General features: G+C 49.4%; 1 protein-coding gene across 2 annotated transcripts in view; it reads left to right on the forward strand.

The window, feature by feature from the left end:
• Positions 1-27,592, forward strand: part of AGAP1 (ArfGAP with GTPase domain, ankyrin repeat and PH domain 1) — a 630,727-nt gene that overhangs the window by 190,787 nt on the left and 412,348 nt on the right. For both annotated transcript variants that reach the window (XM_023228734.3, XM_023228735.3), the window contains exons 2-3: positions 15,559-15,617; positions 24,029-24,116. In XM_023228734.3, the coding sequence (XP_023084502.1) occupies positions 15,559-15,617; positions 24,029-24,116 (147 nt within the window). The remainder of the gene's footprint in view (positions 1-15,558; positions 15,618-24,028; positions 24,117-27,592) is intronic.

The following is a 27,592-nucleotide window of genomic DNA, read 5'->3' on the forward strand; positions in this document are numbered from 1 at the left end:
TGGGTCGCGACAGTCACCGCTGGGGAAGGCCAGGCGGAGGCCAGCTCCTCGGGAAGGAGGCTCTGGAAGGAGAGCACGTGCTGCAGCGCCTCTCAGGCTCCCACCTAAGGGTTCGCTCAGCTGGCAGGCCTGGAGGAGGGGGCTTTGGGGCTGCAGTGCAGTCTCCCCAAAGGGTTCAGGGGCCCTGAAGGTGGTGGCACTGTGGGCTTAGGAGCTGGGGTAGCGCTCAAAGCTGTCCCTCATTAGGCAAGGGGGCTGGGCCTTTATGCCTGTTACCAGTCTGTGATTGGACGTGTTCTGCCCTCTGGGGGTCGTGTCCTTGGGCCACACCACTGACTTCGCAGCCCAAGTGCAGTCTCTGGCGTGGGGACTCGGACTGGAGTGACCAGCCACCTGCACTCGCGGCAGCCAGGTACTGAAGGCTTTACCCCTGAACAGAGGGGCAGGCTGGTGCCCACCACAGTCACGCGAAGGCATTGCGGAAATCCCTCATTAAAAGAGTGTGAAGCCAGGCGTGGTGGCTCAGGACTGTAGTCCTAGCTAGCTACTCAGGAAGCTGCGGCGGGAGGATCGCTTGAGCTCGGGAGTTCGAGTGCAGCCTGGGCAACATAATGAGACCTCATCCCCAAAAAACCCCCCAAGACATTAGATGTAGTAGTGCTTGCTATTCCCGTAGGAGGGTGTAGAAATTAGATAAGAGTTAACTGAGAATGGATTTGAATTAGTTTCTATTCCCATTGAAAAAATCAGAAATAAACTTGATTTCCTCTGGCATGAGGGTAGGTCCTGTGAGTTGGTCCCCAGCATTTACTTGGGGGTTAATGATGTTCCCATTGGAAAAACATGGCAGTTTCAGTGTCTCCTACTGTTGCAAAGCATACCAGGAACATTTTGTAAAAAGTAACAGAGACTACCATGTGATTCTGGAAGCTGCATAGTTAACTGTCCATTTATCTTGAAGTCTAGTGATGTAAAGCATAAGGAATAAGATCAGAAAGCTAGCTGGACGTGGTGGCTCACACCCGTAATCCCAGCACTTCGGGAGGCTGAGGTGGGTGGATCACCTGAGGTCAGGAGTTCAAGACCAGCCTGGCGAACATGGTGAAACCCATCTCTACTAAAAATACAAAAAATTAGCTGGGCCTGGCGGCGGGCCCCTGTAATCCCAGCCACTGAGAGGCTGAGGCAGGAGAATTGCTTTAACGGGAGGTGGAGGTTGCAGTGAGCCGAGACTGCGCCACTGCACTCCAGCCTGAGTGACAAAGTGAGCCTCCGCCTCAGGGAGAAAAAAAGAAAAAGATGAAGAAGCTGCTACCTTCCCAAGGATACTTGCTCCTTCTCGTCTTGCTCAGGCATCTCCTGGACACCTTTCAGGGCAAGTCCTGCTGTCACTGCACAGCTCACCTTGTATATGTGGGGTGTTCTTCTCCTCTCCTGAGGAGTTGTGGATGATTAGGAAGCAAACGCATCTCAGACTTGGATATCAAATGAAGAGACGTGTAAGCATCAGGATGCATGGGGGGGCTCCGGCTTCTTTACAGTTTCACCTGCACGTGGGCGGGTGGGAGGTGCTGAGCAGGGCTCCATAGTTGGGGAATGTAAATATTTTAAAAATCTTATGTCTTCTCTTTTACTATCAAATAGACTGTATACCCTCAAAACCAGGTAAGAATCTTTGACATTCATAGTGTGAAGAATGAGAAGCTGGCAAGTAACAAGGACCTTTGCCTCATGTTTCCTCCTGAACGATGCTTGCCGGTGTTTTAAGCATCGAGGCTGATCTTTGCAGGCTTCAGGGTTTCAGCTTGATCACCACGTGGATATGGATGAATCAGCTCACGCCCTAATAGCCCTTAGAGGTGTAGAAAGGACATGCTCCTCTCCGTGAGAGCACCTTTATTGCCCTATCTTACAGAAATACTAGATGCTCATCGTACAGACTTACGACAGGATTGAAGCTGGTAAAGAGAAAAAGGCAATCCCCTAGCCCCCGTCCCTCAGAGGTAGCTGCTGTTGTAAGATCAATTGGATATTCTTGAAGACAGCTTCCTCCACAGGTGTTTATATGCCGTCTCAATCAGTCAGTGACACGGTGAACACGGGCTGAGGGTCAGCGAGGGGAGCCCACTGGCTAGGCACTAAGGCCGAGTCAGAAAAGGATGGCCCAGGAAGGCGAGGGGGGAGGGCATAGGGGCAGCAGGGCGAAGTGTGGTTTGATGCTGGTGGGGTGCATGTCAGTCAGCGGCTTCTCTGAGGTGCTGGGCCTAGGGGCTGAGTGTCCATGAGGGAAGCTCAGGGGTTCAGGTTACAGACAATCTGTAGCCCAGTTTTTGTGCTCAGTATATTACACTTGATCTGTCATGGAACTTTTTTTCGAGAACAGACAGCTTTTGTTCCAGACACAGTATTTGGTGGGGCCAAGGTCTGCCTCTGAGCATACATATTGGCAGAGCTGTGTCTCTTCCACATCTGAGCTGGTCAGGCAGAGGGCCGGGCACAGTGGGGGCACTTTGCTGGGTGAAAGAGGTAAGAGGTAAGTCAGCAGGGGCACAAAGAAACTGTGCGTGTTTACAGGAACATTTGAGCTCCAAGCCCAGGGAGCTGAGAGGGGCCACTGTCCTTCACAAGGAGGTAGCTTCTTTTCTGGACACCAGACAGCATGGTCGTGGGAGATGCTGAATCACCAACACCTCTGTGACATAGTCTTCAAGTTTTATTCCCTTCAGTGCACCAGTGGAAGGTCTGTGCTGAGAACAGAGGAGGGCCAAGGAGATGCTTGCGTGGGGTTGTCGACAGAGTGGCACCAGGATGGGATTGCCCAGAAGGAACCTCCGTGATTGTTTCGTTTACCTTTTTTTTTTTGGGACGGAGTTTCACTCTGTTGCCCAGGCTGGAATGCAGAGGCATGATCTCAGCTCACTGCAACCTGTGCCTCCCGATTATCCTGCCTCAGCCTCCAAAGTAGCTGGGATTACAGATGTGCACCCTCATGCCCAGCTAATTTTTGTACTTTTAGTAGAGACAGGGTTTCTTCATGTTGGTCAGGCTATTCTTGAACTCCTGACCTCGGGTGATCCACCTGCCTCGGCCTCCCAAAGTGCTGGGATTACAGGTGTAAGCCACAGCCCCCGGCCTGTTTACCAATTTTTAAACCATGGCTTATGACCCTTACCCTGAGCATCAGTGATGGGGAAACTGAGAGTCGTGTGAGGTCCCAGGGTGCACGGTGGACATTTCAGTGTCAAGGGCGGGTCGGGTGCCCCAGCTTCCACACTTTCCAGCCTGGATCGTGGCATCTTGGATGTGAGGCACAGACCAAACTCACAGGGAGGAGAGAGGGTCTGTGTGGGTCAGCTGGCTTAACAGACCTTCTCCCAGGAGGCTGGTTAGGTTTGCCGGGCATTACAACCTGATGGGCAGGATTTGTTTTAATCATGTAACACAACCACAAAGTTAGTAGTGGCACCATGAAATCGCTGCCCGTTCCCCATGTGTGTGCTGCAGACTTATTTGTGGGGGAAAAGTTCTCCATGCCGCCTCTCAGAATGAGCCTCGTCCCCGTCTTACACGAGACCATCCCAGCCAACACGGTGAAACCCCATCTCTACTGAAAATACAGAAATCAGCTGGGTGTGGTGGCGCATGCCTGTCATCCTAGCTGCTCAGGGGGCTGAGGCTGGAGAATCACTTGAACCAGGGAGTCAGAGGTTGCAGTGAACCAAGATGGCATCACTGCACTCCAGCCTGGCGACAGAGCTTGGAGACTCCATCTCAAAAAAAAAAAAAAAGAGAAATATCCTAACTTTTGTTTGGTTCGATTTGCTTTTATCCACATTAAGTCAGGGGTGATTTTAGCTGAACCTTCCCCTTTGGTCAGTGCCAGCCCGTTAACCTGAGAGAAGCTGGGACAGCCCCAGGCACCAGCCAGCTTTAGATCTGCATGGAAAGGGTGTTCTTACTAAGAGTAGATTCTGGGAGGTGAGAGCTGGAAGAACCAGATGCGGCCCTCCCGTTTCACAGATGAAGAGATTGAGGCCCCAAGAGGCTAAGTGACTCACAGAAAAACTGCCCAGGTGTTCCATGCAGAGCGTGGATTTGAACGAGCGTTGCCGCATCGGGACGGGGAGGTGCTGGTTTGCTTGTGAGCTGTGTGGGATGTACATGTAGTTCGTCTTCATGTGAGGTTGTTAGAAGTAGTTTAGCCACATCAGTCACTGCTCCCACTTCCCCCTGCAGTCCCTGATGAAGGAATACTTCTCTGTGAGTGACATGGCAGTGAACTCTCTGCCTGTCACCCCTCTGCCTGGAAGGGGTGACCCTTGGCTTCACAGACTCTGCTCCCTTCACCTGGCCCCACGGACCCTCCCCCAACCAATTTCTTAGTCTGCTGTTGTGGCCAAAATTCAGCAACAGTAAGGAGCGAGTTAATTCTGATTGCTCTTTCTGTAATAATCTTCTGGATTTGTTTGTGTCTATTATTGAGACACCCCTTATTATAAACATTAATTTCACCATGAATTAAACAATATGACTGACTGAGTTGATAATTCTTTCTGGAATGAAAACTGTCAGGCCCAATTATATCCAGCCCAGGACTGACAGAAACTCCACATATGAATTGTAAATATCTTCTCTCCGACGTTCTTTATTTTAACCCGGGAAAATGTTCTCATGTCTATCAACTTTGTCTGAACTTCAGCAAATACAGTGGCTCTTGCATGCTACCAGCATCTAAGCTGCAGAGTCAAAATTACCTTTTAATACAGTGGTCTCCGTCGGTTTTTTTTTTTTTTTTTGGCACCAGTGACTGGCTTTGTGGAAGACAGGTTTTCCAGGGACCCAGGGGTCGAGGGAGGCGTGATGGTTTGGGATGAAACTGTTCCACCTCAGATCATCAGGCATTAGATTCTCATAAAGAGCACACAGCCTAGATCCCTCACAGGTGCGGTTCACAATGGAGCTCGCGCTCCTATGAAACTCTAATGCCGCCACTGATATGGCAGGAGGCAGGGCGCAGGAGGTAATGGGAGCCATGGGGAGTGGCTGTAAATACAGATGAAGCTTCGCTTTGCTGGCTCACACGCCGCTCACCCCCAGCCGTGTGGCCCTGTTCCTAATAGGCCATGGATGAGTTTCAGTCCATGTCCCCGTGGTTGGGGACCCCTGTTTTAATAAATATGTATCTCCACCCAAACTGCAGTAAGACAAATAGCTGTCTACTATTGTATCTCAGGAAAAAAAAAAGGCTGTGAATTTAATCTATGAATTTTGTTTTCTCTTGCAGTTTCTGACTCGTACCTTTTCATAAAATATCCCTATTTCAACATTTTTACTCTCAAGGACTCGGCGGTTTCATTTTAGGTGTTAACATGTTTTAAAACATTCTCGAGATCTGTTCAAAATTCTACTTCTTATATGAAATGTAGGATTCTGGCTTTGGTCTAAGGTGACAACGTTCTACCACTTCTTAGGGGTGCCAGGAACCCCTGGCAGGAGGCCGAGTCTCCCTAGTGTGACAGCTGGCGTTCTGGTGGTGGCGCTCAGTGTGTTCCTACAGTCATTTTCTCAGGTTCTTGTTATTGTAGCAGCTTGATGGTTGCATAATTGTTCATCACACCTATGACGATTTTTACATTTTTATTGCTCTTCCCAGTTCAGATAGAAGCTCAGTTACTCAGAGGCTCAACAATCAATTGAACATGTAGACAGCGTGTGAAACCCTGGGGTGGATTTTTTAGCAAGCTCCTGAAGGCAGTTGTCTGGAGATAGGAGAGGAGCACAGGGGAGACCCGTCCCCATGGCTGGTCGGTGGTGCAGGCAGGAGATGGGGGCCTGGACCACCACTGGCATCAGACACGCCACCCCCCATTCCCCCACCCCAGGCTCGCACAGGAGGGACGGGAAGGTGGGAAGGAAAGAACTGATTGGGCAGGATGTCCCCACTGGGCCCCATGCCCCCACCCTTCCCCTCCAGGTTTTCCCCTCCTTTGGTGGGGGGAGTCAGGTGTTACTGCCGAGGCATGGGAACTACAGCGGATGAGCTGGGTTAGGGGACAGGGCCCCAGGGCCTGGGGAGACCTCCTGTAGATGCAGGCAGTGTCTTTGGTTGGGTTATCTTGGTCCAGAGAGCCTGATGTGTTTGTAAGAAGGCTAAGAAGGTTTTGGATGATGGTGATCAGGGGCTTGGTCCCTTTAGCAGGGGAAACTGGGACTGACTTTTCATGACATTGGAGCTCACTATATACTGGAAGTTGAATTGTACTTTTTTCCCCTGGAGTTCTGTGACTCCTCAGGGGTTAAATGGGATCCTGGATACTCCCTCCCTCTTTGTAAAACCCCCACAGCATTTTGTGGCTGAAATTTACTTCTTAGAGTCATGAAATGCCCTCCAAAAAGTGAAGGACCACATCCAAATTGCATTCCATGCCCAAAGTGGTTAACGTCACTTGGAGTTGCAAACTCGGAAGCATTTTTGGTTTTGAGAGCCGCAGTGCTTTACCCACAGGATGGGCAGGCCATTCCTTCTCCACTGACCGCGTCAGCAGTCCGGGCTCCAGGAGAACCAGCATTCACAGTGGGGGTGTCTGCACTCTCTACCAAGCTGTCCAGGTTCGAGAATTAAAGATGGAAGTGAGACTCTGTGAAGCAAGGAACTTGTGAGGTGTGGGGCTTTGCCAGAAGTGCCAAGGAGGCCGCAAAATGTATTTTGGAGGCAACCTGAGGCTGATTCTTCGGGGACCTCGGTGTTGGGGGAATGGCCTTTTCTGGAGCTTGGGATGAATGTCTTCCCTGCATCTGTGAACAAGCTCGTACTCAGCCTGTAGGTTAACAAACTGGGGTCAGAAGGCCATACTGCACTGGACCCAAAACCTGCCCTAGGAAGATGCTTGCAGCAAAACCTGTTATCACCTGGGTTTATAACAGTGAGGTGGAAATTGGGTGGAATTGGGGCACGGGTTTCAGGACTGTGAAGTTATTCTTTATGCGTTAAATATTCTGAAGCAGCCTCAGCTAATGAAACACAGTTCTTCTGAAGGAAATGTGGAAAATAATCCCAGCTGCGTGGGAGAACTGTGCTCCGCCCCTCAAGGCTGTAGGTGGGGCCTCTCTTTTCACATGTTAAAGAGGAAAGGGCAATTTTCTTCCTTGCTGTGTTCACTTTCAAATCCTCTCACCCTCTGCTTTGCTGCTCTCAGACATGAATCCTTTAAGCAATGCTTTAGACACCCACAACAAGGGCGTTCTTGGGGAACACGGTGATTCTGGAGCAGGAGTAGTATGAGGCACTCAGGAATGCTTTTGAAGAAACTGTAATGAAAATGAGGCGGGGCGTCGTGGCTCACACTTGTAATCCCAGCACTTTGGGAAGCCAAGGTGGGTGGATCATTTGAAGTCAGGAGTTCCAGACCAGCCTGGGGAACATGACGAAACCCCGTCTCTACTGAAAATACAAAAATTAACCAAGCATGGTATCGCATGCCTGTAGTTCCAGCTACTCGAGAGGCTGAGGCAGGAGAATCCCTTGAACCCTGGAGGCAGAGGTTGCAGTGAGCCAAGATTGTGCCACTGCACTCCAGCCTGGGTGACAGAGTGAGAATCAATCTGTGTGTGTGTGTGTGTGTGTGTAGTGTATATTATATATATTATATAATATACTCTACATAGTGTATATTTGTAATATATATTATGTATGTATTATATGTGTATATTATGTATTATATACTCTAGTATATATTATATATGTCTATATGTGTATTATATGCTCTATATAATTAATATAGTTATATGCATATATTATATATTATGTATATATTATATACTCTAGTGTGTATTTTGTATATTTATATATACATATATACATATATGTATATATGTGTATGTGTATATGTATGAGAGAGAGAGAGGAAAAACAATCACTATCCTCTAAGAAGTTAAAAACCTGCAAATCCTCTAGAGCCCATTTGGGCTGATAGACTTTTGCTTTGGGATTTCCTTAGAGGAGAAGAGAGAGGACCCAGTCAAATGCTGACCTTGTTGTGACAGATTCTGAGTCACCTCAGGGCTCAGGGGAAAGAGCCTTGGAATTGCAGGCAGTGGTGTGGATGTGCCTGCAGGCGTGGGCATGGTGCCGTGTTGGTGGCCAGGTGTTCATCACCCTGCACTGAGAGGGCCTGGTGAATGGGAGGGCAGGGGATGCTGTCGGGACGTGTCAGGGTGGGAACCTGTCTTGTCTGTGATCTTTGAGGCTGCTGAAAAGGATCTTTGAGCCTGAACTTCCAGGGAAGCCTGAAACCAATCTGGTATCCCCAGGGTTTATGTTTTATTTCAGTTATTATAGGGATTCAAGGATTTCCAAATAAGAAATTAAATCATACCATTGAAACTGTGCTGGTGAACTTCTGCTAAGTCCTGCATTTGAAAGTCATCAGCGGATTATGTCTGATCCAGTTTGCAGCGGGCTCTTTTCCGGCTGCATTGAAATGGATTTCTTTATTAAGGACTCCACTTCCTTCACCGGCACAGAACTGACCCGGCCGCGGCAGCCACAGCCTCCTCCAGCGCTCCTCTCCTCTGTGTGGATGTGCCGTCTTTCTTCCATTGTTGTTTTATTTTATATCTGGGGCCTTTACGGCTGCTTTAAACTAAAAATAAACGCACCTCCGCGTTTCTGTGCTAAAAATAATAGTTAAAATCCTTGTGACATTTAAGGTTTTCAAAGAAACATCCCAATCTCTGAGATAATAGGTTGTTTTTAAAATCTCACCTGCAATTTCTGGTTCCTTTTTTTACCCTTGTGTATAATTTCACCAGTTTTGTCTGGAATGCGTATTTGTGGTTCCTGGAGCCAAACAGGGCTGGGGGCTGGACTGGGGGTGAGCATGACACAGGAGACCATCAAGTCATTCTGATATTGGCTGCCCGCTGTGCTTCTAGTTGATAATTTGGAGGAGAAAATTAGAGTCCATAGCTCTGCTGGGGATTGAGCCTACCTGCCAGGCGATGGCTGTCTTAATGAAGATGAGGTCCTGGCTCCCTTGTCAAATGAAGATTGTCGGGGAGCCTTTAGCAGAAAGCTCTGAAATCCCGAGGAAGGACGCAGTGGGGGCACCGCTGGATAGGAGCTGCCTTCCCTGGTCCTTGCAGCCGGGCTCCCGCAGCCTGGGAAGGTGGGGCTTCCTTATCTCAGGTCCAGTCTCCTCTGAAAGTTCTGTTCCTTGACCGTAGTCCTTGGACCCTGTTCCTTTGATGCTGTTGTTTGCTGAGCTAGAATGCTAAGAAAGGCCAAGTGGAGGCATTTCCAGGATTACTTCCCACTCTAGAATTTCTGGTATTTGTTAGTAGTCATGTCACATGGATGACTTTTTTCATGCATGTTTATGTGCTATAGGTTGAACCTCCCTATGAAATTGCCATTATTCAACCATATTTGACCATATTTGTGCCTCCAGTGCAGCAGCGAGTGCAGGTAGCATGTGTGCCTGTCTCCAAGCGGGAGCATCTCCTGGCTACGGTCAGATTGACCCGGCAATTTTATGTGGGTTGATGCAATATGAGTTGACCTGGGATGAAAACTAACTCTAGTAAATGCCTTTTAGTTTGTTTTACTCCGTGTGGAGTTAATGGTCACTGTGAGCCAGTTTTCTTGGTTTTTGTTTTGTTTTGTTTTGTTTTTTTTGACAGAGTCTGGCTCTGTCACTCAGGCTGGAGTGCAGTGGCGCAATCTCAGCTCACTGCCGCCTCCACCTCCCAGGTTCAAGCGATTCTCCTGCCTCAGCCTCCCGCGTAGCTGGGATTACAGGTGCACACCACCTCACTTGGCTAGTTTTTATATTTTTAGTAGAGGTGTGATTTCACCATGCTGGCCAGGCTGGTCTCAAATTCCTGACCTCAAGTGATCTGCCTGCCTCAGCCTCACATTAAGTGCTGGGATGACAGGCGTGAGCCACCGCGCCCGGCCTGAGCCACGGTTTTCGATCACTGTGGTGTGGTTGCTTCATCAGGACTTGGCAGGCCATGTGTTGCTCCAGGCTCACCTATGCCTGCAGCGCAGCAGCGAGTTCAGGTAGCCTGTGTGCCTTTCTCTGAGCAGGAGCATCCTCCCTGGACAACGGGGCCTTGAGCCCTGCTCTTTAATCATCCTACCTCCAAAGGTAATAGGGGGGCTTCCTCTGGGTAGTTGGGCCCTTTCCCAGGCGTTCTGCCACCTCCTTGGTAGCATCTCCTTGGGACCTTACAGAAGCCTTAGGAGAGACTGCTCCCCTTCCCTCCCCTCCTCTCCCTTCCCTGTTCCCCTCCTCTCCCTTCCCTGTTCCCCTCCTCTCTACCCTCACCTTTCCCTCCCTCCCTCCCCCCCCCCCCCCCCCTCCCTCTCTCCTCCCCCCCCCCCCATCCCCCCCCCTCCCCATCCCCATCCCCATCCCCCAGGCTGGAGTGCAGTGGCACAATCTCGTCTCACCACAACCTCTGCCTCCCGGGTTCAAGCGATTCTCCTGCCTCAACCTCCAAGTAGCTGGGATTACAGGCGCCCACCACCATGCCCAGCTAATTTTTGTATTTTTAGTAGGGAAGGAGTTTTGCCATGTTGAGCAGGCTAGTCTCGAACTCCTGACCTCAGGTGATCCACCTGCAGTCTAATCTCGAATTCCTGACCTCAGGTGATCCGCCTATAGGCTAGTCTTGAACTCCTGATCTCAGATGATCCACCCTCCCCTTAGCCTCCCAAAGTACTGGGATTACAGGCGTGAGCCACTGCACCTGGCCAGAAATGCTTCTGTTTTATGGCAAGGAAATTGAGAGACCAGGAAGTTAACTGAGGTCATTGTCAGACCCATGACTCCTGGCTCCCTGACCCCTCACCGATTTCTCTCTGCCTCCTCTTGGTCTTCCATGGACACTGGGACGGACAGGACCCGGTGGGAAAAGTAGGACTCATCTCTGAGGGCTGCATTATGGGGTGAGTAGGAGCCTTTAGCCTCAGTAACTGCAGCACTTTCTGCTTGTGACAACCTGTGCTGTTTTCACATTTCTCAGAAATTCCCGCTTTTGGTGTTTTACATTTGTAACATCCGCTTAGCAAATTTTGAAAAATTGAAGACGGAGAGTAATAAAGTGTGGACAAAGCTCTGCAGGGAGCTTGTTAGAAATGCCGATTTGAGGCTGGGCGCGGTGGCTCTTGCCTATATTTCCAGCTCTTTGGGAGGCCGAGGCAGGCGATCACCAGGTCACGAGATCGAGGCCATCCTGGCCAACATGGTGAAACCCCATCTTTACTAAAAATACAAAAATTACCCAGGTGTGGTGGCGGGCGCCTGTAGTCCCAGCTACTCGAGAGGCTGAGGCAGGAGAATCTCTTGAACTCGGGAGGCGGAGGTTGCAGTGAGCCAAGATCGCACCACTGCACTCCAGCCTGGCAGTAGAGTGAGACTCTGTCTCAAGAAAAAAAGAAAAAGAAATGCCAATTTGAAGGCTCTAATTTCCAGAGTGCTGGCTGATGCTCACCTGTTGCTGGCTTTGCTAAGCATCCCAGGTGAGTCTAGGGCAAGCAGGCTCTGAGCAACACAGCGGGTAATGAGGGAGGGTTTTAGAATCTGGCATTGCCAAGGGGGACTTTCCCAAGTGTCCCGCTGTGTCCAGGGGCAGCAGCAGGGAGATCTTGCTCTGAAGGGCTGCAGTGGTCACTGAGCCCAGCACCTGGCTAGCTCTTGGGAAGGATCATGACTGTCACCAACCTCGACTGTAAAACACTCACAAGATGCTTTTTTTTTTTTTTTTTTTTTTTTGAGACCATCTCACTCTGTCGCCCAGGCTGGAGTGCAGTGGTGGGATCTTGGCTCGCTGCAACCTCTGCCTCCTGGGTTCAAGCGATTCTCCTGCCTCAGTCTCCCGAGCAACTGGGATTATAATCATGTGCCACCACGCCTGGCTACTTTTTGTATTTTTAGTAGAAATGAGGTTTCGCCATGTTGGCCAGGCTGGTCTTGAACTCCTGGCCAAGACACTTCTGAGAACGAGCTGCATCCTCTGTGACACTGGATTCTGGCTGATCCAGGAACACAGGTGTGCACATATCCAGGTGTGCATCCACACACTCATGCGCACATGCCCAGCTGTGTTTCCCTGAGGCATGTTTATCCTTCCGGTGTTCCTGCACTTCGGAAGGAGGCAGAACAGCTGGCCTGGGCCCTGCCCCGCCCTTCCTCGACACCACCTACTGAGTGATGAACAATTCCACACCAGCACCATGTCCAGCCCACAGATAGGTCCCCATAGTGGAGTAGGAGGAAGGACTCTTTTGGTATGTATGGCTTTCGTGAATCTTTTGTTAATTTTTATTTAGCTTTGTAGGAGGCAGCATTCCATTTTGACTGGGCAGTAACGGAGGTGATGAAAGTTTTTAAAATAAATGTTTTTTAATGGGAGATGAAGAGTTTTGGCCAATCGAGTCAAGTATTTATGTTATTACTCTTGTTGCCACAAACACAAATATGTTCCATTCAAGTGAGGATGTATTTGCAAGTAAAAAGATGCCTCACATTGTTCCAATGTTTATATAATCATGCATCTTTGTTTTCATGCATCTTTGTTTAATGGAGCACTGCTTAATTTATAATGAATATTTTATATTTATTGTTAATTAATCTTATGTTAATCAGCAGTGCATTGATGAATAGAGCTCATTTTAATTCACAGTTTACCCTCTTTGTTTTACTATTAAAGTTCATTTTTAAAACTTCACAATTTAATTTCTTATGTGCCAAATGGAATGAAACTTAAAAGGTGCCAGAAGGTAACAATGAAAGGAAAATTGTCTCATCACCCTTGACTTCAGCCATCCAGTTCCTAACCCTAAATCAGCACCTGTTAAGTTTGAAATTTTATCAGAAACAGTCTCAGCTTTGACAAGCATATGCATGTTTTGCACTCCTCACCCCCCATACACTTTTTAGGAATGCGTTTGTGAGGGTCCTGTCCATCCATCTCTGTATCACACCTGGCTGTCTTCACTTGCTAATAGCCTGGGGACCTTGGGGGATCTCCACTGCAGTATGTTGAGCTTCAATTATTGGTTTTACTATTTCATTATGTGGATATATCCACAGTTACTTAACCAGGGTGTGGTTTGTTACAGTGCAGCAACAGGGTGACGTTCTGAGAAGCTGGACACTATTGGTGCATGCATTTTGGAGTCGTCATCATTGACCTTTCAGTTTTCCCTGGACCATTGGGGTCACCCTGCAGATCCTCTGAGGCCACATTGCCATTTTTCTGCGAGACTGGTTGATAACAGAAAGAAGTGTTTTGCAACTTAATTGGTAATGCTGCTGTTCACTTATGGTATTAAGACACCATTAGTGACCACTGAGCGTCTGCTGGGTGTCAGGCCCGTGCTAGTGCATTCCTCACGTCATCTCTCCACGGGTAAAGTTTGTCTGCAGCATATTGGCGTGGTGTTTGGGTGCACAATTATGCAAAATCACAACATGCACCCCCGATATTTAGCTCCCAATGCGTCCGTGTCAGTGGGAGGAGAGTAGAGGGACAGTGACTTGGAGTCTTTGTGGGCAGTGCAGGGAGAAGTCCGCCTCCCAGGCATCTTCTTCCTCAGGGCTCTTGGACTTTCCTCCTGAGCTCCTGCAGATGGGCCTCTGCCAGCTGGACAGGCATTTTTGTGCCCCGAAAGTTTCTGCCCTCTAGAGATCACTCAGATCTCCTCCTGATCTACCCAGCTATCCTTTTCTGGAGCAGGGAGTGTTCCTCTGACTGGATGTCTCACTCGACATCGGGAGACCCTTGGTGCTGTCGTAGGGCCTGTGGTATCTGGTTGGTTTGCTGCACTGTTGCCCCCCCCCGGCTCCCTGCCCAGCACACACTGGGTAGATGTGCCCCCCAATCTGTGACCTGGTGGGACATGCTCCCCAGCAAGTGACATGGTAGGACATGCTCCCCAGTGTGTGACCCGGTGGGACGTGCTCCCCAATCTGTGACCCGGTGGGACGTGCTCCCCCGCGTGTGACCTGGTGGGATGTGCTCCCTCCCCAGTGTGTGACCTGATGGGTTGTGCTCCACCAGCGTGTGACATGGTGGGTTGTGCTCCCCCATCGTGTGACCTGGTGGCTTGTGCTCCCCCGCGTGTGACCTGGTGGGAGGTGCTCCCCCGCGTGTGACCTGGTGGGACGTGCTCCCCAGCGTGTGACCTGGTGGGACGTGCTCTCCCGCGTGTGACCTGGTGGGACGTGCTCCCTCCCCAGTGTGTGACCTGGTGGGTTGTGCTCCCCCAGCGTGTGACCTGATGGGTTGTGCATTAGTACAACAAGAGTAATAACATAAATTGTGCTCCCCCAGCATGTGACCTGGTGTCTTGTGCTCCCCAGGGTGTGCCTGGCCTCCTTCAGATGCCAGGCTTGCCTTCCTGTGTCACATCCGTGGTCTGGTCAGGCCCTTGGCTTCCAGCCCTGCATCCATGCGGTCCTCATATCGCACAGTTCTTTGAAGGTGATGGTTTTTCTTAACTTTTAAGCACCTTACGAATCACATCACTTCTTAGACATAATGTAGACTAAGTTTCAACATTGGAGGACAGTATATCGGAAGTGAATCCCATGTGGAAAGAGCTATTTTTCTGTCAGTGGGATGCACTTCCTTCCTCTAGTCCAGCCCACTCGGCTTGTGTTGACCGAGTTGTTACGTGGTCATTAGAACAGATCATGGCTACTATCGTGGGGTCTCATTATGATAAGAGTGGCTTGTGGCCGGTGTGGAAAACTGGGTCGCAGGTAAAGCCATGGTTGTTTGGGTCATCTGTATCAGGTGGGTGCCCTGTGCACAGTCCGTCAGGGGAGGCGGGGGAGAGTGCCCCTGCACAGGGCTGGGCTCTGTAGACCACCCCATGGAGCTTAGGAGCCCTCCATCTTTCTGACGTAGTCTAAACCATCCTGGCTGGGTCTTCAGTGTTCAATATCTTTGTGAGGATCAAAACTCTAGCACCAGATCTTTCTTCTGAGCTGTAACCTGTTATTTATAAACACTAAAGTGTTAACTTACATTGTGAGTGTTAAGATCTTCAAATTCAGTCGTCATACTTTTTTCTGTGTGTGTGTGATTTTGGAAAAGTGACTATTGTAGTAGACAACCAAAAGACCAAAAGTGGACCTACTGGCTCTAACAGAATCACTTCCCAGAAAGCAAGGCGTGTCCTTAAATACCTCCACACTTGTGAACAGGCACAGTCAGGAGGGTCTGAAGATACATGCTCCTCCGTAGGAAGGGCTGTGGCTTGAGCAGGGGAAAAATGGAAAGTTAGATTTTTCAGTAACTTTCAAAGTCATTGGACAGAGCATGTGTTACCGACCACAGACTTGGAGCTGGAACACCCCACTGGCATCTAGCTGAGTGTCATGAACTGGGACAAACTGATCTTTCTGGAGTGGGAGTGACACAAGGAGGCTGGTCTGCACCATCTTCGGTGACCTTCGGATGGGAAAATGGCCCATTGGAGGTACTTTGAGTCGGCCTTTACGTGAGTTGTGGTGTCCGACTTTGTGTCCTTCTGTTTTTCAGATGCCTTTGTGAACAGCCAGGAATGGACGCTGAGTCGATCTGTCCCGGAGCTCAAAGTGGTGAGTGGTTCCTTCTGGCCCTGGCAGCTGTCCTTCCTCACCTGTGGGAAGTGGGGGGCTCTGTGCACACCCAAGCCTGCATTCCCAGGCAACTGGTCATCGCCTGGGCCCCAGACGGGGAGTGTGACTCTGGGTGTGTTCCTGGGAAGGGCCAGGTATAGTTGATAGCTTGGGACTAGAGTCCAAGTCCCTGAGTGCCCCTGGGACAGCTACGACAGCCATGACTCCCACCCAGCCAGGGTGGCGTTTCATGTGCAGGGCAGAGGCCATCACCATCCTCTCTCTTATATCTCGTGGGTGGGTTGATTTGTCCTTTGCAGGAGGTCACGGAAGGCTTCTGTAATGGGTGGCCAAGCTTTGATATCCATCATTTTTGAAATGTGACTGTTTACCCTATGACCAAGTATTGGCATAAAATTAAAATTTTTTGTCTTTTATTATGAACTTTACCCTTTCGGTGAAACTATCCAGAGCTTCAAATTGGCGTATGTAAAAAGTGGTCCATTGCAGCCACCCTTTCCAGCCACTCCCCTCTAGTCACCACCCGCTGTAGGATGGAAGGAAGGGGCAAGTCTAACTTCGAAACAACCACGTTCTTTGTTGTGAAATATGTGACGTTGTGTGTATGTTTATGTATGTAGGTATATATGTATATGTATGTCTAATTTCCGTGTGTATATTTTTATATTTATGTATGTATGTATGTATGCATGCATATATGTGTGTATATATGTCTAATTTCTGTATGTGTGTGTGTATGTATTTTCTAATTTGACCATGAAAGGAAAGCAGATGAGCTCTCCCTGTTCTGCAGACTCTGGCATGGGCCTGCCTAGTGTCTCTGTCCTCTGCATTTCTGTTGACAGCACCAGATCCCCTGCAGCCCGTGGACTCCTCCCCACTGACCCCCAACCTCATTGCATGCTTAGAGGACAGGACAGGGGCCAGGAGACAGGATCCTTTTGGTCTCTCATGTCTGAGATGAGGAGTTAGAGCAACAAAGAACTTCTAGGTCTTTGAAAAGCCTTTTGTCACCAGGAAAAGTATTCGTTTTTAAACTTAGGAGATGAAGTACAATGAGTGGGAGTGCCCTGAGATGGGAAGGCCCCGTGGTCACTGTGCCCTCTCTCTCATTGGTGTCTGACACACCCATCCCCACTGCGACCACGGGGTGTCGTCGGCTGGGCCCATCTCCTTCCCGGTGTGTGCCCCCCGCCTCGTTCCTCTGAAGGTCTCTGGGCTGTCCCTGCAGCGCTCGCCCACGGCAGACAAAGCATCTCTCAGTCCCAGTGCCGTCTCAGAAGCCTGGGGTTCCGCAAGACTGGCCTGCAAAGAGCCGCCTCTTTCTGCCTTTTGTGTGCTTTGTCACCGCGGCACTGGCAGGGTGTCTTAAGCCCATTGAAGCCGTCCAGGAAATATGTGTTGAGTGAATGGCACAGGCTTGGCAATGTTGTTACCAGGAGATTTCCAGAACAATCCCCCAGTTTCAGTTACTCCCTGTTAAAACAGCCCCTGCCACTCGGGTGCTATGATGGGCACGGAACAGCAGGCACGGTACGGTGCTTTACTGGTGGTGATGGTGTTGATACAGCGCTGGCTCGGCTCTGTGCGGGTCGCGTTCTGAGTGCTTTACAACATTACTTAATCCTGACAACTGCCCCATGGGGAGGGGTAGGTACGGTTATCCCCATTTCACAGATGAGGAAACTGACGCTCAGAGACATGAAGAACTTGCCCAAGGAGCCACAGTAAGTGGTGGAGCTGAGGTTTGAACCTGGAGTTAGGGCTTCCACCACCGCACTGCCTGATAGAACTTTCTCGACGGTACAAACCTCCTGTGTCTACACTGCCCAATGCGGTCGTGGCTGGCACCATGTGGCTGTTGAGTGATTGAAATGTGGCCAGTCAGTGCCATCAAGGAGCTGCATTTTAAGTTTGATTCTAGTTCATTTAAATTGAAATAGCGACACAGGGCCAGTGGCCACCCTAGTGCCAGCATTACAGACTAACTGATAGTCAAGTATCGAACCTCCTGACTTGGCAGTTCAAGGTATTACAGGTTCAGAGAGGGCCCACGTGATCATACCAACCCACAATCGAGGATGCTTACCACCAAAAACTTGTACTCTGCTGGTATTTCGAAGGCATGTGATTTTCTGGAATATCTGCTGGAGGAGAGTTAGAGGAGACAGTTGCGTTGAAGGCAGCATGGGCTCCTCATTCTGAAATGGACTGTCTTAAGGCTTGCTTCAATTTGCTGAGACCGGGGACTTCAGTGCTGTTGGTTCTGCAGTTCTCAGAGCACTTCTGTCCCTGGCCTCAGTGTGGATGGACGAGATCCTGGCAGGCCCACCAGCTCTGCTCTAGCCCAAGTTCCTTCCTTTTGTGGCATCAGCGGGCGCTGGTCCTCATCGGCAGCCCCAGCAGATCTCTTGTGTGCTAAGGAGTGCTCAGGGTCTGAAGAAAGCGCTGCATTGTTCCCTAAGCAGTCTCCAAGTGCCTATAGGGCTGCAATTGTTTCCTTCCTAGTGCAGCCCCCCCAGGACAGGTGGCCCTTTAGGTCAGCGTCTCAGGAACCCAGCCCCTGCTTCACAAGCGCAGCAGTGACATGATGTCATGGCAAGCCTCCAATAGGCCCTTTATGTAACGTTTTGCAATAAATCTTTTGAAATCTGTCAGAGAAAAAAATTCAATGTTCGCTTTCTTCTCAAGAGTGGTGGTACCATGCCTTATGTTTTCTTTTCTTTCTTTCTTTTTTTTTTTTTTTTTTGTGACAGGGTCTCACTCTGTCACCCAGGCCGGAGTGCAGTGGTGCCATCTCGGCTCACTGCAGCCTGCCTCCTGGGTTCAAGTGATTCTCATGCCTCAGCCTCCCAAGTAGCTGGGATGACAAGCGCCCACCACCACATCTGGCTAATTTGCGTATTTTTAGTAGAGACGAGATTTCACCGCATTGGCCAGGCTGTTCTCGAACTCCTGACCTCGAGTCATCCTCCTGCCTTGGCCTCCCTAAGTGCTGGGATGACAGGCATGAGCCACCACACCCGGCCTTATGTTTTCTGAAGTTGCACTGTGGTTAGATCGTCCATGACCAGTTGCTTTTGGTGCTGCAGAGGAGCCAACCGCTGCTGGCTGCGGATGTGTGCCCACAGCAAAGGCTTGGTGCTTCTGTCGGAGGGGAAGGCAGATAGGCCCTGGACATCTTGCCTGTGTCGGGGACCTCAGTCCCCAGCTCCTCACATCCTATTTGTGTATTTTCATTGAACACCAACTGGGATTTTTCTAAAAGCCTTCATTTCCTTCTCAGCAAACCTCAAGATTAGCAGGTCAGTGGTAAAGTGTGGGGCGCTGGAGAAAAACAGTTTAGAAAGACACTGCGTTCCCTTTGGCCTTGTCATATGAATGGCCGAGTGTGGGCTCTGACACACTTCATGGCCCCGCACTAGACGATGCGGGGTTGACAGTGGCGACCTCTTCTTGCTGGAAGTGTGTAGTTCTGTGGTTTTTAAGACACCTCATTCCTCCTCACGTAGCTCTTTGGCTCGCTCTGGATTGATTTCCTCCGTCTTGGTTTACTTCCAGCAGCTGCTCCGACAGCTTCACAGGTGACGTGATGCACTTGAAAGGGCATTTTGACTCCTTATTTTATTTTCCTTTCACCATCAACCGTTCATTTCCACCAGCGTTTCAAAGTAAAATAATGCCATCGTGTGTGACTGTGAGGTGGTCTGTGAGATGGCTGTTCCAGCCAAACCAAGCCCCTTCCCGCTGCACTCCAAGATTGATCGCCTTTGTTCCCCTAAGGTGCAAGCTTAGTCTTTGCCTGTCTTGTTAGGCGGAAGAAGGCAGGAACGTTGCTACGCAGAGAAGGCGCAGACCAAAGGATGTTTGGTTTTTGAGCATTTGCTTCCCCGGGAAAGAGAAACTGATCTTAATTAAAAATTTAATTCTGTGGCATACTGTTTTGGATTTTCCCAGCATGAAGCTGACAAACAGCGGGTGCCCTTGAGCAAAAGAATAATTAGTAGGTAGAAATTCTCAGATTATAGAGGCCCAGAGTAAAAAAAAGATGTACGTCGAATTAGGAGGGGAAACAGCTTTTTTTAGAATCTGGCCACACAGCCTGACTTGAGCCTGGCTGTGAGCCTTAGTAATAAGCATCTCATTCATACTCACCAGCAGTGGAGTCATTCATCTACTTACCCATTCTTTTACTCAGCCAGTGCTATTGAGCGTCTACCTTGGGCTCTGTGTTACTCAGAAATTCAGAGAACAAGACGAGTAAGACGGGGTGCCTGCCCTTGAGGAATTGTCAGTATTGGAGGGAGCCAGATCACCATACTGTTGTTTCCAAAATAATGTGTTCCCTTGTAAGATATCCTTGGGGCAGTGGCCTAAGGGAGCTTTCAGGAGAGCCATCCAATTGAGACTGTGGCATTAGGGAGGTGTCTTCGTCTCTTCCGGCTCCTGTAACAAAATATCATACACTAAGCAGCTGATAAACAACAGAAATGTGTAGCTCACAGTTCTGGAGGCCGGGAAGTCCAAGATCAAGGCGCCTGCAGATTTGATGCCTGAGGACCTGCTTGCTGGTTTGTAGGTGGCATCTTCTTGCTGTGTCCTCACGTGGAGGAAGAGGCAGGAGGTCTTTCTCAGGCCTCTTCTATAAGGGCATTAATCTGCTCCCACAGCTGCCTCACCTCGTAATACAGTCACCTTGGGGGTTACGGTTCTTTTTTTAAAAAATTATGTATTATTTTGTTTTTATTTTTTACCAGCTCCGTCACCCAGGCTGGAGTGCAGTGGTGCAAACTCAGCTCACTGCAACCTTTGCCTCCCAGGTTCAAGTGATTCTCCTGCCTCAGCCTCGAGTAGCTGGGATTACAGGCATGAACCACCACGCCTGGCTAATTTTTGTATTTTTTTAGTAGAGATGAGGTTTCACCATGTTGGCCAGTCTGGTCTTGAACTCCTGACCTCAGGTGATCCACCTGCCTCAGCCTGGAGTAGCTGGGATTACAGGCATGTACCGCCGCACCTGGCTAATTTTTGTATTTTTTTAGTAGAGATGGGGTTTCACCACGTTGGCCAGTCTGGTCTTGAATTCCTGACCTCAGGTGATCCACCTGCCTCAGCCTCCCAAAGGGCTGGGATTACAGGCGTGAACCACCGTGCCCAGCCGGGGGTTAGGTTTCAACATATGAGTTTGGCTGGGAGTGTGGGGGTAGGAGGAGGAAGCCTAAACATTCCTACCATAGCTGCAGGCTTCTCAGAGGAAATGACATCTGAACTGATAGAAAGAGTAGGTTTCAGAGAATGATTGATGTGGAAAGTTTTAGTTGCCTGGAGATAGCAAGGTCTCTTAGGATGGGGCTTGGCAGCTGATTGACTAGAACGCCGAGCAGAGAGCAGGAAGGTGAGAGACAGGGTTGTAACTGGGGTGTGAAAGAGGAAAGGACCGGGTATAGGTTTCAGAAAGGCCACTCTGGCTGATGAGTAGAGAGTGGGAGCGGCCACGACTGGGTGAAGGAGAACATTTGGATCCATAAGCCGTCACTCAGACAGCAGACCACCGTGGCCTGTGAATCACTGAGAACCTTTTTTCTACACTGTCATGCCAAATATGTTCTTCTATGTTTGTTTGTTTTATTTCTTTTCTTTTTTTTTTTTTTTTTTTTTTTTTTTTTTGAGGAGTCGTCTCGCTCTGTCACCCATGCTGGAGTGGAGTGCAGAGGCGTGATGTCGGCTCGCTGCAGCCTCCGCCTCCCGGGTTCAAACGATTCTCCTGCCTCAACCACCTGAGGAGCTGGGACTACCATAGGCGCCCGCCACCACACCCGGCTAATTTTTTTGTATTTTTAGTAGAGATGGGATTTCACCGTGTTAGCCAGGATGGTCTCGATCTCCTGACTTCGTGATCTGCCCGCCTCGGCCTCCCAAAGTGCTGAGATGACAGGCGTGAGCCACTGCGCCCGGCCCTGTTTGTTCTTATAGCTGTTGGCTTCATCATCTACTTAATCAGTGTTCCTTCCTCCCTCCTGTTTCTCCTCTCCTCTCCGCTTCCTTTCCATCTCTCCTTCCTCCCTCCCTCCCTTCATTCTTCTTGCCATCCATCTATCCATCGACCCATCTCATGTTTACCAGGCCTCTCCTGGGGCCAGGAACAAGTGTACAGAGTCGGAGCTGGTGTCCTGGCCCGTATCCAGAGACAGAGATCTTGGCCCTCAGGGTCCTAAGTGTAGTGGGAGGTGGAGCCCAGGGCCTCACCAGCCACTGTCAAGGCCATCTGGGGGTGGGAGGAAAGCAGGGAAGCCTTCCCAGGAGAAAGTGAAGCCCTCATCAGGTGAGGGGGAGGGGTGCTCAGGTCACAGGAGCAGTGAAGTGTTCTTGTGGCAGGTTCACGGACCTGCTGGGTCCATTAGCTGCCGGCAAAGTTGTGTGTGAGGATTTGGAGGGAGACAGTTTGTTCCTAAAATGTTTGGAGTTTGGCCTCCAGGCAGCAGGAGTCTCCCAGGGCTTGTGAAATGGAGGAATGCCACTTTCTCATGGTCAGTTTGTTTCCAGGAACCTCTCTGGTGTTCTCGGGATGAAAAGCAGGTGCTTGCAGGCAGGGAGAGGCCGTAGAGGCTGCTTCCTCGATCTCTGCACACCGGAGAGTCCACACCGAGGTGGCAGCAGCGTGCCCAGGAGGGAGCGGGCTCCCCGACTTCCAGCCACTGGGAGTCGGGGATGGCCTCCGGCTTTCTGGTTTGAGAGGCTGGGGGTCGTCTGGCCTCAGAAGCTGATGAGCAGTCTGGGGGAGAGAGGCGAGGTGTGGGCTCGTCGAGGCGTGAGCACCACGTAGGTGGTGTATGGATATATAAGAAGTCCTGGTGGGAGCTGAATAGGGGCGCCTGGGGTGGACGGCGGCCAGGGGATGAGATTTTGGGAATAGGCAGCTTTTTTTTCCCACATCAACCTTCCATCAACGAGCTATGATTCCAGAGTCTGCAGGGCGTCTCCTTTTAAATGGAATCACAGCTCATTGAGAGAAAGTTGGATATGGACAGGCACGTGTTGGGACCTTAGAGTGGAGGATCAGCTGGAGATGTGAGGATGGAGCCCAGGGTGTCCTGGCAGATGGAGGAAGAGCCCACAGGGCTGGGAGGCGGAAGCCAGTGTGAGAGTTGGAAGAGAGTGTCTTAGCAGCAGCTGCCGGTGATGGGGTCAGGTCAGAGCCAGACAGGCTAGTTAGTGGCTTTGAAATGAAAGTCATGGGTGACCTAGTGGGCAGTTTCCTGGTAGCAACAGGGCCAGAGCTTCAGATAATTTGAGTGGAGGCAGGAGGGAGTTCAACAAGTGGAACCGAGAGCAAGTGGGGCCGAGTCCCAGCTCTGGGAATGGCAGGTGGCCTTAATGAGCACCTGTGCCCAGGGATGGGTCCCTTGTGATGTTTTGGGCTTTTAAAGGAATCGGTTCGATCATGCTTAAATTTGATCGCTAGCGATGTTCTAGTGGGGGAGGAAAAGATTAAAATGCAGGAGATTTTTGATGAGCAGCTTCCCACAGAAGGCGGCGTCGGGGGTATACCAGCTCCCAGGCACAGGGAAAGGGAGGTTTCCTGTGGGATCCACCCGCTTGGCGGCTTGGAGGCCAGGTGTGTCCACTGTGTCAACAGGGAGGCTTCCTCTGAAGAAGCTCCTGGAGGGTCAGCCTCGCCGCCAGGTTACTGCTGGGACAGTGGCCCTCATGTCACCCTTACTCCTGAGGGTCGCCTTCTAATCCAGCACAAACGAGCACCTTTGCCGTCTCTCCCAGCAGCCCCGGCACCGTCCCCTTTTTCTCGGAGATGCCGTGGCGGGTCCTGTGTCTGGGAGGCAGGTGTGTGTCCTTACCTGTATGGCCGGCCCCTGCCTCACTCCTCCACCCCCAGGTCTCCCCACACTGCTCTTTTCTGCTCCTGCTGTCCTGCCCCCAAGTCTACCCTAGATTCATTCCCTAGAGATGCTACCATGCATGGGTCCTTGCCACTCTCTCCACGTCACTCAGCTCTGCCCTTGGATGCCACCTCACTTGCTGCTTTTCTCCGTCTCTGGAGGGTGCACAGTAGACGCCGGCGGGCTAACTCAAGGAACACAGCCCTGATGTAAGCAATGTGCTTGTTTTCTGGAAGAATGCCAAACCAGTGTTTATACCAGCATTGCTGATGCCGTTGCAGCTGTTGAGGCTGATGAGAACATGAGATGTTAATTAAGAGTGTTGGACTCCCTTTTACTCCGGTAGAAGTACTGAATGAGCTTGTTTTTGGCCATCCAGCCAGTGCTTGGTTATGTTTGTGTTTAGGCCTCCTGTCTATTTTAGCCTCTTTGTATTTGCAAAATGCCAAATAGAGTGATTTGATTATGCTTAACGGTTGTCCGTTTCTGTTTCAGGGAATTGTGGGTAACTTGGCCAGCGGCAAGTCTGCCCTGGTGCACCGGTACCTGACGGGCACATATGTCCAGGAGGAGTCTCCGGAAGGTATGCTGTTTGGCAGGCAGTTGCAAGCTTAAGAATGTAGTTTTTAAAAAATTTTCCTTAGCACATTCTAAATCATGACTTTGATGTATCACAGGTCAAGAAAGCAATAAAATATACCAAGCAGTAAAAACCCTTAAGTATGTGGTTTCTTCTGTAGTATTTCTAGCAAACCCATTATATTCACTTTGGTATTTGGAATAGTACAGTAGAACCATGAAATACCATTGAATTTATTTCTTATCTAGTTGTTCTGTCCTTTCAAATGTCGTTTTTAATCCAGTGTCCTTTTTATCCACTGTTACTCCTTTAAATATTGACTGGACATTTCTGTGATCTGGATATTGAATTTATGCATAACTTGTATGTAACGTTACTTAGTTATAGATATGAGCCTTTCTGGATAAGACGTTCAGGTTACCACCACCATATGTTTGAGTGTGTTTCCCCCCTTATATTTATAAACATTTAATAATCATTTTGCATGAGAGTAAGATTTTTTTTTTTTTTTTTTGCCATTAGGCATTTACTTCTTCAGTTAACATGTCCATATTTTATTTTTTGCCTTAAATAAAGTTATGATAATGATAGGAAAGCATTTAGCTCCCACGTCCCGTAATGAAGGGGTGTAGTTGACAAGCAGTTTTCTAAATGAAATTTTCTCTCCATGTAACCGTGTTAAATCCAACTCTGAGACACTGAATTTCTGGTTCCTTCTTTTTCTTACTGGCTGTTCCATTCTTTGCAGATATGGATGCAGGTAACTATTCATTTTCTTCATGGCAGCGCTTGTCTTGTTTTGGAGAGAGAGGAAAGGCACCACTTTGTACTGTAGCGTTCCCTTCCCTCCTTGTTCTGTGTACCATCCTATTTTGTTTCATTTTATCTTTTTTTTTCAGTTGAACATTCCACCCTGTTTTGTCCCTTGGTTGTCTTTTTAGCAGTAGTCCCAAGTAGCTTCACCTGTTTCCTGTAACACCTGTCCTAGCATTTAACTCTTGTCCTGAATACTGTGGAACCGTTCGGAAAAGTATAGAAGTGGCTTGAGGCTCTGCCACTGTTTTGCAGAATTGTGCAGTCATGTAATGAACACACCTCATGCTTCAGGAAAAGACCTTCCATACTGAAATGATGATTTAGGAAGATTAAAGATGGAAATGAAGGCTCGTATGTGGGGGTCAGTAAGAGAAAGCTTGCCTGTCCACTGAGAAATGCATACAGATGCTAGAAAATGGCATGATTTGGAGAAACGAGCAAAGGCCACATTTTGCCAAGGCTCTGTCCCTAAGTTTTGATGGCTTTTATTTGCTCCTTTGTGTTGGAGTCTGAATGTTAGCCACAGCCAGCGGATGACACCTAGAGAATCTTTTAGAGATGTTCCCTTGGGTTTTCCACTTATTTCTCAGGGCTCGCTATTGTAGAGGTTATACAGAGGTTAACTCACCTGCAAGTGAAATACCACCTTTTCCAAGTAAATCTACCTTCAGGCCCCTGCAACTCTGTGGATTTCAACCTGGGATCACAGGAAGTTAGACGTGGGTGTTGCTGTTGCTCTGGCTGTCCCTGGCCCTGGGGTTCAGGTGTCTGGTGGGGCCGTGCTGGAGGCCCTGGGTCTCTGGAGTAAGAACAAGGACCACGACTCCCTCATGGTAGCCTTTCTGCTGTACGGCTATTTGGTCATTTTTATGGCTTTTTGCTTTTTTCCCTCTGGGCATTCACCGTGTGTTCCGTTGTGTTTGGTTCCAGCTGTGGTGTCTTTGCAATGCATATTTGACCCTTACATTTTGACTAACACCAAGGCATTTCTCTTGAACGTTTATACATCAAAAGGAAGGATTTTGGGGGGACCTAAACTGATCACTAACAGCCCTGCTTCTTTGATTTTTCAAGTAGTTCATTTTACTCCATTGGAATTTCATAGTGTTGTCTATGGTTTTTAAAAATACATTATTGTTAAGAGTAGGAGCATGGGTGAGTACCTCCCTTTCTTCATCTGCAAAGTGGAAACAGCTCATCCCCTCCATGGGGCCCCATGCCCAAGGCTTCCTGGGTCAGAGGAAAGATCATGATCCCTGACCTTTCCTCATGCCCTGCAGCAGCCCTCCCTGAGCATGTGGCCTCTCATCTTTTGACTCAAGGTCCCAGGGATTGTTCTGTGGGAGTGTGAGGAGCTGACAGCAGCAGACGCCCACGTGCACCCCAGTGGGTGTGTGTCTAGGGCCCCCAGGTGCTGAAAGAATTATGAATACGTGGCTCCTTGTGCCTGGAAGACTCTTAGTCCTGCTGAATTCATACTTCTCGTGGCTGAGCCACCTTTCCCGTGTAGAACCAAGCAGGTGGTTCCACACTGTCTTTGCCCCTCTTAACGAGACCAGGGAACGGACTTTTACTTCCTGTTCATTTGACTGTGTGCCTCATGACAGTGGCAGCAGGGAGCCATAACTTGTTGTAATATAACTTGTAATGAAGGGAGCCATACTTGCTGTTTGGGAAAGAAAGTGAATGAGAAGCTGTGATTTCTTTCATACCATGGTCCTGCCATCCTGAAATTCCTTCTCATGCTCAGGGAGCCTGTACCTGGAAAGTGATTTCAGTTTTTGTCCAGTGAATGTTGATCAATTACCTGTGCTTTGCTTAATTGAGAAGCTTTAGGTATAGAGTGTTGTGGGTTTGGGATATAATTTACTGTGCTGTCGCCTGGGTGTGTGGAGAATATCAAAGGGATGTGTTGTCCTTGGGGGGTGCTGGAGGTTGACAAAGCCGACGATGGCCCAGCCTCACCTGTGGTTAGTTACCCACACAAAGGTGAGGGCACGACCGATGGTGGGAGTGGTTGGCGCCTGGTTAAGGGATTGGATTTTGAGTGAGCTCTGTGACCTTCCCATTTCTTGGTGTACTGCTCCTTTCTCATCAGCCCCCCTTTCCTCATATGACTGCTAGAGCGATCAACTGGGCAGCTACTTTGAATGAAAGGCATTTTGCTGTGTATCTGCCTGTCCATATAGTTCCTTGGATTCTCCCTGTGCTTCTTAAATGTCTGTACCCTGTTCTTCTGGTTTATTAGCGCGTGAATATCCTTTATATCCTAATCCTGACCCGTGGCTGGGATATGTAGCTTGCTGGGAGGGGTGAGGCGGCGAGGGCCTTCCTGTCTTCAGGGGAGAGCTCTCTCGTGGTAGAAAGATTTCTGGTGCAGAGCTGTCTCCAGATCCGAGCCTGCTTTTCATCAAATACATCAGATGCATTTTAGCTCCATCCCAGAGGGTAATATCTGCTGTCTTTTAATTGTATGATGCATTTTGGTTGATATTTTATTCTTGTAGTGAAGAGAGCCAACTCACAAGATTTGGATTATATTATTTATTTATTTATTTTGAGATGGAGTCTCTCACTCTGTCACCCAGGCTGGAGTGCAGTGGCGCGATCTCAGCTCACTGCAACCTCTGCCTCCAGGGTTCAAGTGATCCTCCTGCTGAGGC

Source organism: Piliocolobus tephrosceles, chromosome 11 (genome assembly GCF_002776525.5).
Source record: "Piliocolobus tephrosceles isolate RC106 chromosome 11, ASM277652v3, whole genome shotgun sequence".
Taxonomy (NCBI): domain Eukaryota; kingdom Metazoa; phylum Chordata; class Mammalia; order Primates; family Cercopithecidae; genus Piliocolobus; species Piliocolobus tephrosceles.